The 13,197-nt window shown below is 40.6% G+C and overlaps 1 protein-coding gene across 5 annotated transcripts in view; it reads right to left on the minus strand.

Moving 5' to 3' along the window:
- SH3KBP1 (SH3 domain containing kinase binding protein 1) overlaps positions 1-13,197 on the minus strand; it is a 529,030-nt gene that overhangs the window by 73,743 nt on the left and 442,090 nt on the right. For all 5 annotated transcript variants that reach the window (XM_073616470.1, XM_073616471.1, XM_073616469.1 and 2 more), the window contains 3 exons: positions 10,963-11,014; positions 6,610-6,693; positions 222-384 (listed from right to left, as the gene is read on the minus strand). In XM_073616470.1, the coding sequence (XP_073472571.1) occupies positions 222-384; positions 6,610-6,693; positions 10,963-11,014 (299 nt within the window). The remainder of the gene's footprint in view (positions 1-221; positions 385-6,609; positions 6,694-10,962; positions 11,015-13,197) is intronic.

Consider the following 13,197-nt stretch of genomic DNA (forward strand, 5'->3'; position numbering starts at 1 on the left):
TTTTCTTTCATTTTGCATAGAGCAAGACGCCTGTCAGATATTTTTGCATTGGTCTATGGTTATGACAGGTTTTCTTTATGGTTCTGAGCCACAGATATATCTGTATGAACCCCTGTCAGATATTTTTGCATTGGTCTATGGTTATGACAGGTTTTCTTTATGGTTCTGAGCCACAGATATATCCAACAGATAAAATAGGGGGCCTTGTATTATATCTTTACCTTGTGTGTGTTACAGGTCCTGCTGGTCTCTCAGGTCTTCTTGGTGGCAGTGTGCCTGATTTACTTGAAGAGGTGGTTTTTGGAGGACGAGGCTTCTTTGGAGGTATAGCAGGCACTGAGTGCTTCAGAGAGGCATCTACTTTGTGATCTCTCTCTGGCCGCTCTGCAAAAGAAAATCATATCTTTTTATTTAACCTTGAAAGTGATTTCTGTCCAAAAGCATAGTATAAAACTGAAGAAAAGTGATAATAACAGCAAAATATGGACAGAACAGTTCATACCACAAGATTGGTGTGAACTGAAGTGTTCTCCCTCCCACTTTTAACCACATTTCCTGTGTCACTGATGTTTCCCTGAATTCCGAAGATTTTACAGAACTAAAGCCCCATACACACTATTCGATTTTCTGCAGATTTTTGTATTCAGATTTACCAAAACCATGTAGTGCAAGGGCCTGCTTGATTGTATACAAATTGATACTCTTAATGATTTTGGTAAATCTGAAGACAAGAATCTGCAGAAAATCTAATAGTGTGTATGGGGCTTTAGGCTCTGTAATAGGCACCTTCATACACAAATTAAAACATAATACATACATATACTGTATATTTATTGCGTATTTTAATTTATATATATATATATATATATATATATATATATATATATATATACACACACACCCACACATACATACATACATACATACATATATACATATATATATATATATATATATATATATACTATTATATTAATATTATACATTATTACCTATTAAAAAAAAAACAAGGCACAACAGCAAACCTGCCAAGAGACGGCCGCACACCAAAACTCATGGATCAGGCAAGGAGGGCATTAATCAGAGAGGCAGCACAGAGACCTAAGGTAACCTTGGAGGAGCTGCAGAGTTCCACAGCAGAGACTGGAGTATCTGTACATAGGACGACAATAAGCTGTACGCTCTATAGAGTTGGGCTTTATTGGCAGAGTGGCTAGAAGAAAGCCATTACTTTCAGCAAAAATATATAGAGGAAGGTGCTCTGGTCTGATGAGACTAAAATTTAACTTTTTGGTCATCAAAGAAAACGCTATGTCTGGCGCAAACCCAACATATCACATTACCCAGAATACCATCCCCACAGTAGAACATGGTGGTGACAGCATCATTCTGTGGGGATGTTTTTCAGCAGTCGGGACTGGGAAAATGGTCGGGTTGAGGGAAAGATGGATAGTGCTAAATACAGGGATATTCTTGAGCAAAACCTGTACCACTCTGTGTGTGATTTGAGGCTAGGACGGAGGTTCACCTTCCATCAGGACAATGACCCCAAACACAGTGCTAAAGCAGCACTTGACTGGTTTAAGGGGAAACATGTAAATGTGTTGGAATGGCCTAGTCAAAGCCCAGACCTCAATCCAATAGAAAATCTGTGGTCAGACTTAAAGATTGCTGCTCACAAGCGCAAAGCATCCAACTTGAAGGAGCTGGAGCACTTTTGCAGGGAGGAATGGGCAAAAATCCAAATGGTAAGATGTGGCAAGCTCATAGAGACTTATCCAAAGTGACTTGGAGCTGTGATAGCTGAAAAAGGTGGCTCTACAAAGTATTGATTTTAGGGGGGTATGCACATTGACTTTTTCTGATATTTTGTCCTATTTGTTGTTTGCTTCACAATAAATAAATAAAAAAAAAATCTTCAAAGTTGTGGGCGTGTTCTGTCTTAAATGATGCAAATCCTCAAACAATCCATGTAAATTCCAGGTTGCGAGGTAACAAAACACGAAAAATGCCAAGGGGGGTGAATACTTTTGCAAGGCACTGTATATATATCTATATATACACACACACACACACACACACACACACACACACACACACACACACACAGTATCTCAAAAAAGTGAGTATACCCCTCACATTTTTGTAAATATTTTATTAAATCTTTTCATGTGAAAAAAACTGAAGAAATTACACTTTGCTACAATGTAAAGTAGTGAGTGTACAGCTTGGATAACAGTGTAAATTTGCTGTCCCTTCAACTCAACACACAGCCATTAATGTCTAAACACCTGGCAACAAAAGCGAGTACACCCCTAAGTGAAAATGTCCAAATTGGGCCCAAAGTGTCAATATTTTGTGTGGCCACCATTATTTTCCAGCACTGCCTTAACCCTCTTGGGCATGAAGTTCACCAGAGCTTCACAGGTTGCCACTCCTCCACGACGACATCACGAAGCTGGTGGATGTTAGAGATCTTGCGTTCCTCCACCCTCTGTTTGAGGATGCCCCACAGATGCTCAATAGGGTTTAGGTCTGGAGACATGCTTGGCCAGTCCATCACCTTTACCCTCAGCTTCTTTAGCAAAGCAGTGGTCATCTCGGAGGTGTGTTTGGGGTCGTTATGTTGGAATACTGCCTTGTGGCCAAGTCTCCGAAGGGAGGGGATCATGCTCTGCTTCAATATGTCACAGTACATATTGGCATTCATGGTTCCCTCAATGAACTGTAGCTCCCCAGTGCCGACAGCACTCATGCAGCCCCAGACCATGACACTCCCATCACCATGCTTGGCAAGACACACTTGTCTTTGTACTCCTCACCTGGTTGCCGCCACACACTCTTGACACCATCTGATCCAAATAAGTTTATCTTGGTCTCATCCACAGGACATGGTTCCAGTAATCCATGTCCTTAGTCTGCTTGTCTTCAGCAAACTGTTTGCAGGCTTTCTTGTGCATCATCTTTAGAAGAGGCTTTCTTCTGGGACTTGGCAGACCAATTGGATGCAGTGTGCGGCGTATGGTCTGAGCACTGACAGGCTGACCCCCCTCCACTTCAACCTCTGCTGCTATGCTGGCAGCACTCATACGTCTATTTCCCAAAAACAACCTCTGCATATGAAGCTGAGCATGTGCATTCAACTTCTTTGGTCGACCATGGCCATACCTGTTCTGAGTGAAAACCGATGTATAGTCTTGGCCACCATGCTGCAGCTCAGTTTCAGGGTCTTGGCAATCTTCTTATAGACTAGACCATTTTTATGTAGAGCAACAATTATTTTTTTCAGATCCTCAGAGTTCTTTGCCATGAGGTGCCATGTTGAACTTCCAGTGACCAGTATGAGAGAGTGAGAGCGATAAAACCAAATTGAACACACCTGCTCCCCATTCACACCTGAGACCTTGTAACACTAACGGGTCACATGACACCGGGGAGGGAAAATGGCTAAGTGGGCCAAATTTGGACATCTTCATTTAGGGGGTGTATTCGCTTTTGTTGCCAGCAGTTTAGACATTAATGGCTGTGTGTTATGTTGAGGGGACAGCAAATTTACACGGTTATTCAAGCTGTACACTCACTACTTTACATTGTAGCAAAGTGTAATTTTTCTTCAGTGTTGTCACATGAAAAGACATAGTAAAATATTTATAAAAATGTAAAGGGTGTACTCACTTTTGTGAGGTACTGTATATAAATACATACAGTTGTGCTCAAAAGTTTGCATACCCTTGTAGAATTGGTAATATACAATATGTACCTTTTTAAAGAAAACATGACTGAGCAGGCAAAACACATTTCTTTTTGGATTCATATTCTGTAACTGTAGGTCAAAAACAGTATGGCACAATCACAAAAAAAAATATGGCAACCAGTAAACAAATTAAATGGCCCCTGTTCAAAAGTCTGCATACCCTTAGTTTTTAATAGTGTGTATTGCCAACTTTAGTATCAATGACAGCATGCAGTCTTTTGTAATAGTTGTCTATGAGGCCCTGAATTCTTGCAGCCAGTATAGCTGCCCATTTGTCTTGGCAAAATGCCTCCAGGTCATGCAAAGTCTTTGGTTGTCTTGCATCATATGATCCACATGTTTGAGAACTCCCCAGAAGGGCTCAATAATATTAAGGTCAGGAGACTGTGAAGGCCACTACAGAACCCTCAAGATTTTCTGCTGTATCCACTGCAGGGTCAACTTGGCCTTGTGCTTAGGGTCATTGTCGTGCTGGAAAGTCCAAGAGCGTCCAATGCGCAGCTTTCATGTAGAAGAATGCAAATTGATAACATGCTCCATTCATCTTGCCATCAATTTTTACAAGATTCCCTGTGCCTTTAGCGCTCAGACCCCAAAACATCAGTGGTATTCTTGTCGCTATAGGCCTTGTTGACCCCTCTCCAAACATAGTGCTTATGGTTGTGACCATAAAGCTCTATTTTGTGGCATTGGTGCAGTAAAGGCTTCTTTCTGGCAACTGGACCATTCAGCTAATTTTTGTTCAAGTATCATCATATTGTGTTCCTTGAAACAACCAAACCATCCTTTTCTAGAGCAGCCTATAATTCTCCTGAGGTTACCTATGGGTTTTTCTTTGTATCCCAAAAAATTCTTCTGGCAGTTGTGACTGCAATCTCTCTTGGGCTACCTGACCTTGGCTTGGTATCAAGAGATGCCCCAATTTTTCTGCCTCCGTGGGTATACTGACATAAAGAAGAAATGGCTGCACATCTGTAGATTCCAAATGCCGTTTATTGGTCACCAAAATGACATCAACACATAGTCTTGTAGACGTGTTTTACACAGTTCAATTGTGCTTAATCATTAGCAGCATTTGGAATCTAATGATGTGCAGCCATTTATTCTTTATGTCAATATAGCCTGCTCAGTGCATCCACGTGAGAGCACTACTCTAAACACTATCTGCAATTTAAAAAATGACAGATGTGGGACGCTAACCTTTAATTGCCATTTTAACCTGTGTGTGTCACCTTGTGTGTCTGTACCAAGGCCAAACATTCCAGGTTAAGTAAACTTTTGATCAGGGCCATTTGGGGAAGTTCTGTTATCATTTTGATGTAAAAAGGAGCCAAAAAATAATAAATGGCTTCATATGATCACTATCCCTAAATAAAAGACAAGTTTTTGGCATGGCCAGTCATATTTTCAATATCAATGTCAAAATTTTAAAAATAATCATTTCTGCCAGGGTATGCAAACTTTTGAGCACAACTGTGTGTGTGTATATATATATATATATATATATATATATATATATATTTTACATTATTCTGAAAAAAACAATGGGCCACCCAATAGTGTATTCTGTGCCCTAGGCTTACTAAAGTGGTCCTGCATGTGTGTTTTCCAATTCTTTTAGAGTCCGTGTTGACAGAGGGGCAAATGCATCATGCTTTCGACATCAGTTGGAGCCACTTCTGTGCTCTTTCCAAAGTCATTGCATGTGCAGTTGACCTGCAGCTGACCTGCTTTAAGCTGCATCTGCGTTACCATAGACTTTTATGAACAGTTCTGAAATTATCAAAAGTCTGTCAACATGGGCCTTACACTATTTGAACTCAATTCTGTTCAAGTGGGGTGTAAGGAGCTACCTTCTTCCAGTCTGCAAACGGTTTCAAAGCATTGCAAAAAGTAACCTACAGTATATATAAACTCTATCACAGTAGGGCTTTATATGATAATGTGAGAATAATAGTGCTGCAACTTATGGAAACCAGACATAAACAGTCATTAGTCTGACTGCACCCCAGACTAAACAGGAACATTTCTATGCTTTTGGCGGAATTGCCTGGGTCTCTAATCGAAATAAAATTCTGTTTCAGTTTCTAAGGATAGGAGCTACACAAATGCAAATCAGCATATCTCCAACAGACAGACAGAATTATTGGCTGCTTTAAGATCAGTAGGAGCTCCACTGTGTCTGACCCACTCTCATGATTACTAGCTCTGACTTGATGTGAAAGAATAGACACATACAGCTATCAACGTCTTCAATTCTTCTACATACACATCCACTGCTAGGTAGCTCATAAGTATTTTTTTTTCCCCAAGAAAGACATAGCTTTTACGAAACTGCATTTGAATTCTGTTCTTTATAGAGTTTTTAAATACTGACATCTGACTAGATGATATGACAATCAAGACTATATCTTTACTCAATATTCTGTTAAACAGGTCATGAAGACTGTGATTCCTTGAAGGTTATAATCTGTGCTTCAAATGTCAGAAGCTCTCACTTTTATTAATGGATATTTTCCAACTTCTTCCCATGGTCAGTTCTTCCTATGGTGGTATTAAACTGCAAGTATATCACAAAGAAATAGCAGCAAGTGTTAGTGCTACAGCTAATAGCATGTTTTCCCATCTGTAATTATTGGGGAAATCCCTGCTGTTTATAGCAAGCTTGAGAATGTATATGGTTCTATTTTGCGGAGGGTAAAGGTGAGGGTGCAATGGAACAACATGATTTTACACTGGGTAATCTGGTGATGGGTATACAATATCCCCTTACACAGATCACATATTGCTCAGATTCAATCTTCAATATTAAGCCATTTTAAAATACATTAAACAGAACTCTTTGAAGCACTCACCTTTTTCCTCAGGCCTATGTGGCAGAGTTTCAGGCCTTTCTGGAGGGATCTTTCTGATTTCTTGTTTTCTATCCGATGTGCCTACTGCAATCAAAGACAATACAAAGTCACCATCCATATAAACGTGTTTTCTTGTGCAAGAAAGAGAAATGAATCATAACTGAGGGATTACAGAAGCAAAACACACAGACCCCAGGGAAACAAGCAAGACAATATAATAGAAGGGGCTTAGTCAGGACACCTTGGCTGAAGTGAGATTATCTTGTCTAGCTGGATATTCAGCCTACTTTAAATTCATATATGCAAAGTCAACACATATAGATTTGACCCCAGCTCAGCAGAAGGAGGCTGCTGTGACATATGTAAAGCAACACTCTGTAGAAGAAGTCTGCCTCCGTATGTTCAGGAATGTGATTTAATCCTAGGTTGCTAGGCGTGCAATGATCTGTCCTTTTCCTGCATGTAACACTATTATGACATTAAGGCAAAGTAAAAATAGAAGTGCATTATAATTATCTCATTATATCACTCATGACTTGAGGTAAGCCAGCTTCTCTAGATGTTTTTAACTCATTTTTCTTTAATTAATTGTTTAAGGGGATATTAATACTAAATCTCAAAAAAATTAGATACAGCCTTCTAAACAAGAATGCATTAGTGTAGATTTTGGAGCCCATTGGTTCTATATGCTGATGAACCGGCATTCACCTACCACAGCACAAGCCTTATGTTATAATGTAGAAATTATTCTGATTATGGAGAATCTGTTACATTTAGGGGAAGTGATAGTGTATCTTGAAAGCTCACTCCTCGACCCACTTATTTTACCTTCACTGTGCTCCTCTGCTGCTTTGTTGATGCCCTCTAGAAATATCAGATAGCATGGAGCAGGCCTCCACGGAGGATGCAATGCTTGGGCCAGAGCAGCCAATCAGCAGGCCTGAACATTATTGAATAAGAAATATGAGGATGTAGGCTGCAGCACAGAGTTTACATGAGATTTGAACCTCCAACTCGTAAATCGTGGCGGAGGAGAGCTGGGAAGGTCAGTGTAAATTATTATTATTATTATTATTATACAGGATTTACATAGCGCCAACAGTTTGCACAGCGCTTTACAACATGGGGGCAGACAGTACACTTACAATACAAATCAATACAGGAGGGATCAGAGGGCCCTGCTCGTTAGAGCTTACAATCTAGGGTCAAGTGGAGACAAAAGGTAATAACTGGGGGATGAGCTGATGGAAAAATGAAAATACAGTTGTTAGGTGTGGGTAGGATAGGCTTCTCTGAAGAGAAGGGTTTTCAGGGATCTTCTGAAAGCTAATAAAGTAGGAGATAAGCGGACAGATTGGGGTAGGGCATTCCATAGGATTAGTTGGTAGTTGAACTTTCAAGAGATCGCCACTATGCCCTGAATGGGCCATGAAGTCTCTTTAACCTTACTTGGTTCACTGCATGACCACAAGAAAAGAGGGACATCTCATGTGGGAACGGAATAACGTAATAAATGTAAAAATGTAGCATTATTATGCATGTGCTATATGTAGTATATATTGTATGTTACTGCTTTATTTTCAGATAATAATATTGCATTGAGAAGACACTTTTTTTGTTTTGAAGACAAGGTTCAATATGATTAATACATGTAATGACAATGTTCAGCATATGAATTCATTTTTATTTCACACGTTTTTATTTATATGCTCCTCTACATTTACATACAGACAAAGCTGTCCAGTAAAAGGGACAGGGAAGCTGGCTATACATGGCTTTCATTTTTTTCATTCACGCAACCAACTGAATGAAAAAAAAACAGAACCAATTTCCCCATCCACTCATTCGAGGAGAATGGGGGAATCCTCACTTCTGTCTCATTGTAATCTGACAATCGACTCCCCTGCCATCAGAATATACTGATCGGCACTGCAGCCCATTGGCTGCATGCGCTGATTGTTTGTGATCTATTAAACGGCTTTGGTTGAACAGAGAGGGCTACACACTGATTGAAACTCAGTGGGCTCCTGCTGAACTGGTCAAATTTATGATCCATGTATGGCCAACTTGGCAGGCACTGGTTTAACCACTTCATAACTGGGCACTTAAACCCCCTTCCTAACCAAACCAATTGTCAGCTTTCGGTGCTCTCACACTTTGAATGACAATTACTCAGTCATGCAACACTTTACCCACATGAAATTTGTGTCCTTTTTTTCACACAAATAGAGCTTTCTTTTGGTGGTATTTAATCACTGCTGGGTTTTTTATTTTTTGTTCTATAAATCAAAAAAGACTGAAAATTCGGTAAAAAAAAAAAATCTTTGTTTCTGTTAAAATTTATTGCAGAGTATTGGCAGAGTATTGCAGGGTATTGGCGAGTATTGCAGAGTACTGCAGAGTATTGCACATTATTGCAGAGTATTGCACAGTATGGGCACAGAGCAGCGCTGTGGGCACTACAGATCCAGCCCACAGCGCTGCTAAAAACGGTCTTTCCCTCTCTCCCCTCGCACTGTACAGACAGGTACAGAGAGGGGAGGGAGGAACCGGTGTCATGACATGACGCCGGTTTGTTTACAAGTGATCGATCCGTCATTTGACGTAGCGATCATGTAGTAAACGGCTGCTACAAGCGGCCATTTACCGCGATCCGTGATGCGCCGGGTCTTCTGGACCTGGCGGTCATGGATGTTTGCGGGAGCCCGCCCCAGGGGGCGTGCAAGAGCAAGATTCTGGGAGGACGTCCATGGACGCCCACCCAGAATAAGCCGACCGTGCTATAGCCGTCTTTCGGCTATGGCCAGGTCGGCAAGTGGTTAAACTATAACACTGTGGGGGAGGTTTACTAGAACTGGAGCACTCAGAAACTGGTGTAGCTGTGCATTGCAGCTTCTAACTTCGGCTTGTTCAATTAAGCTTTGGCAATCAAACATGGAAGCGGATTGGTTTCTATGTAGAGCTGCACCAGATTTTGCACTCTCCAGTAATAGTTTTAAATAACCCCTGTGAGCATAGATCTCAACTGTCCCTGATTTAGAGGGACTGTCCATCATTTGGAACAAACTACCTCTTGTCCCTCTCTCCTCTTTATTTTCATTTTGGTCTGATCTATATAGTTGTATATAAAATGCACTTTTTATCTTTTAAAAAGTGTTTCCAAGTGCTAAACCTTTCATTCAATTTCTAAATTGCTGCATTTGTAAATTCAAAAAAGCACTTGTGGGTTTAGCCATTCATTTTTTAAAATTTTTTTTTTGTTCAATTCTCCTTTAACCGCTTGCTGACCAGCCGCTGTCATTTTACTGCGGCATGTCGGCACGATCCCGCGAGCCGTCGTAGCTATATGTCGGTTTGCGGGATCGGGATAGCAGGCGCGTGCCCGCTGCACAGCGGGGGTGCTGATGCTCATGGCCGATAGTCGCGATGACCGTCGGCTACGAGCAATAGCGGGCATGAGTGGCAGAACAGGGACGAGTGTGTTTAAACACACAAAACCCTGTTCTGTTCTGAGAAGAGTGACAGCTCGTGACTTCCTATTAGCTAGGAACCACGATCCATCACTTCCTCTAGGTCAGTCCCCTCCCTCTACAGTTAGAAACACAAACAGGGAACACAGTTAACACCTCGATCACCCCCTAGTGTCAACCCCTTCCCTGCCAGTGACATTTTTACAGTAATCAATGCATTTTTATAGCACTGATTGCTGTATAAATGCCAATGGTTCCAAAAATGTGTCAAAAGTGTCCGATGTGTCCGCCATAATGTCGCAGTCCCGATAAAAAACAAAAACAAAATAGCAGATTGCCGCCATTACAAGTAAAACAAAAAAAATGAATAATAAAAATGCCATAAAACTATTCCTTATTTTGTAGATGCTATAACTTTTGCGCAAACCAATCAATAGTTTAGGAGATATTTACCATATACGCTTGCGCCAATGTCATCGGCGCATGCGCTGTGAAGAAACGCTGTATCATCACTAGCAAGTGCCGTGACTGACGGCTCCCGCGCGAAGGTGCGGGCGTGACATCATGCGACTCCGAGCCAGTTGCAGAGCCGGAGTCCGTGGCTCCAGAAGAAAGAGAGGCGAAAATGGATGCGGCCACCAGCGGGGACAGCATGGCCTATGATTGCAGGTAAGTGGCACATAAAGGGCTAGTATGCAATGCATACTAGCCCATTATGCTTTTACTTTGCAGGGGAAAGCAAGGGAAAAAAAAGAGGAAGTAAAACCCATTCCTAGGTTTAACTGTAGTCAAGTCAAGGTGATAGGTCCTACAATTCAGTCTAGTTACTTGTAACAGAGAAGATCATCATCAAAATTTCAATATTACATAGATGTATACCTACCTGTTCCTGTCTTGTTTACAGGAGCTGATGGAGGGGGTGGCTTCTTAGGTCTCTGTGGAACAGAATACAAAATTATACACTTTAAAATAAGTCTTGCTTAAAAAACAGGTTATCAAACTGTTTAAATGCAAGATAGCTGTAGACTATACATAAACTTAAGTTGTGCACTACATGTATACAAACAGTCAAAATAGTTTTTGCTTTTGGCACACAGCAGATGCTTTTTTTACTTTAAGGCTGGGTTCACACCGCAGCACAGAGCGGCTCACCACAGGGGTCCGGCGCATCCTCATTCACCGTTCCACGTCTGATTTCAGACCGAATTTATGGCTGAATTCGGACCTGAAACGGACCAGAAGACAAACAGGTCCTCCTGTGCAATTCGCTCCGGAGATGTTCGAACCGGCTTCATAGAGAGCCAGTCACAATCTCCTGACATGCGAATAGGATGCGGCAAAACCCACATCCAATTCGCAATAGTGTGAACCCAGCCTTACCCTAATAATTAGAAATAGGACAGTCAATAGCCAGTGGAGTTGGGTGTCTGGGAAAATTCTCTTTTTAGTACAATGTTATTCATTTTCAAGCATAATGAGCCTGATGTAGCAATCAAGAGAAATAGTTTAACTTATAAACAATTAAAAAATTAAGCCCCCCACTGGAAATACTCCTGAACAGAATTACTAAGTGCAACATGATCCAAATAATACATAATTGTATCTCTTTTTATTTCATTGTATCAAAAACTTTCACGCACTAAGCACATTTAATAACACCTAAACTCTTCCCTTTGTCCTTCACACATACACTATTTTGACAAAAGTATTGGGACGCCTGCCTTTACAAACACATGAACTTTAATGGCATCCCAGTCTTAGGCTGCCCATACATTATACGATTTTCTTATTCAATTTTCCTTTAGAATTACCAAAACCATATAATATGAGATCAAACTTAAATACTTTCAATGTGTATGCAATCAGGCAGGCCCTTGCACTACATAGTTGAAGGCAAATCTATAGAAAATTGAATATGAAAATTGTATAGTATATGGCCAGCCTTAAGCTGGATACACACACTACAATTTTCTTCAGATGTTTTCCTTTAGATTTACCAAAACCATATAATATGAGGTCAAACCTAAACACTTTCAATTTGGATGTAATCAGGCAGGCCATCACACTACATAGTTGAAGGTAAATTTAAAGGAAATCTAACAATAAAAGTTGTATAGTGTGTATCCAGCTTTAGTCCGTAGGGTTCAATATTGAGTTGGCCCACTCTTTGTAGGTATAATAGCTTCAACTCTCCTGGGAAGGCTGTCCACAAGGTTTAGGATTGTATCTATGGGAATGTTTGACCATTCTTCCAGAAACGCATTTGTCAGGTCAGGCACCGATGTTGGAAGAGAAGGCCCGGCTTGCAGTCTCCGCTCTAATTCATCACAAAGGTGTTCTATCAGGTTGAGGTCAGGACTCTGTGCAGGCCAGTTAAGTTGCTCCACCCCAAACTTGCTCATCCATGTCTTTATGGACCTTGCTTTGTGCACTGGTCCAAATCATTTGGTGGAGGGGGGATTATGGTTTGGTGTTGTTTTTCAGGGGTTAGGCTTGGCCTCTTAGTTCCAGTGAAGGGAACTCTTAAGGCGTCAGCACACCAAGACATTTTGGATGATTTCATGCTCCCAACTTTGTGGGAACAGTTTGGGGATGGCCCCTTCTTGTTCCAACATGACTGCGCACCAGTGCACAAACAAGGTCCATAAAGACATGGATGGGCGAGTTTGGGGTGGAGGAACTTAAATGGCCTGCACAGAGTCCTGACCTCAACGCGATAATTATAATAATAATAATAAATATAAATACATTTTTTCTTTAACCACTTCAGTTCCGGAAGGTTTACCTTACTCTTATGACCCAGCCATTTTTTGCTATTTAGCACTCCGCTAGTTTAACTGGTAATTGTGCAGTCATGCAACGTTGTACCCAAAGAAAATGTATACAATTTTCCTTCACACAAACTAATATTTTTTACTTTCTGCTATAAAACATATCCAATCAAAACATTTCTTAATGAATTTTGGCCAAAAATGTACTCTGCTACATGTCTTTGGTTAAAAAAATAAATAAATAAATCCCAGTACGTGTATATTGATTGGTTTGTGCGACAGTTATAGGGTCTACAAACTTTGATATACAATATATACTAACCTATTTATTTTTTTATACTAGTATT

The sequence above is a fragment of the Aquarana catesbeiana genome, linkage group LG02, assembly GCF_042186555.1.
Source record: "Aquarana catesbeiana isolate 2022-GZ linkage group LG02, ASM4218655v1, whole genome shotgun sequence".
NCBI lineage: Eukaryota > Metazoa > Chordata > Amphibia > Anura > Ranidae > Aquarana > Aquarana catesbeiana.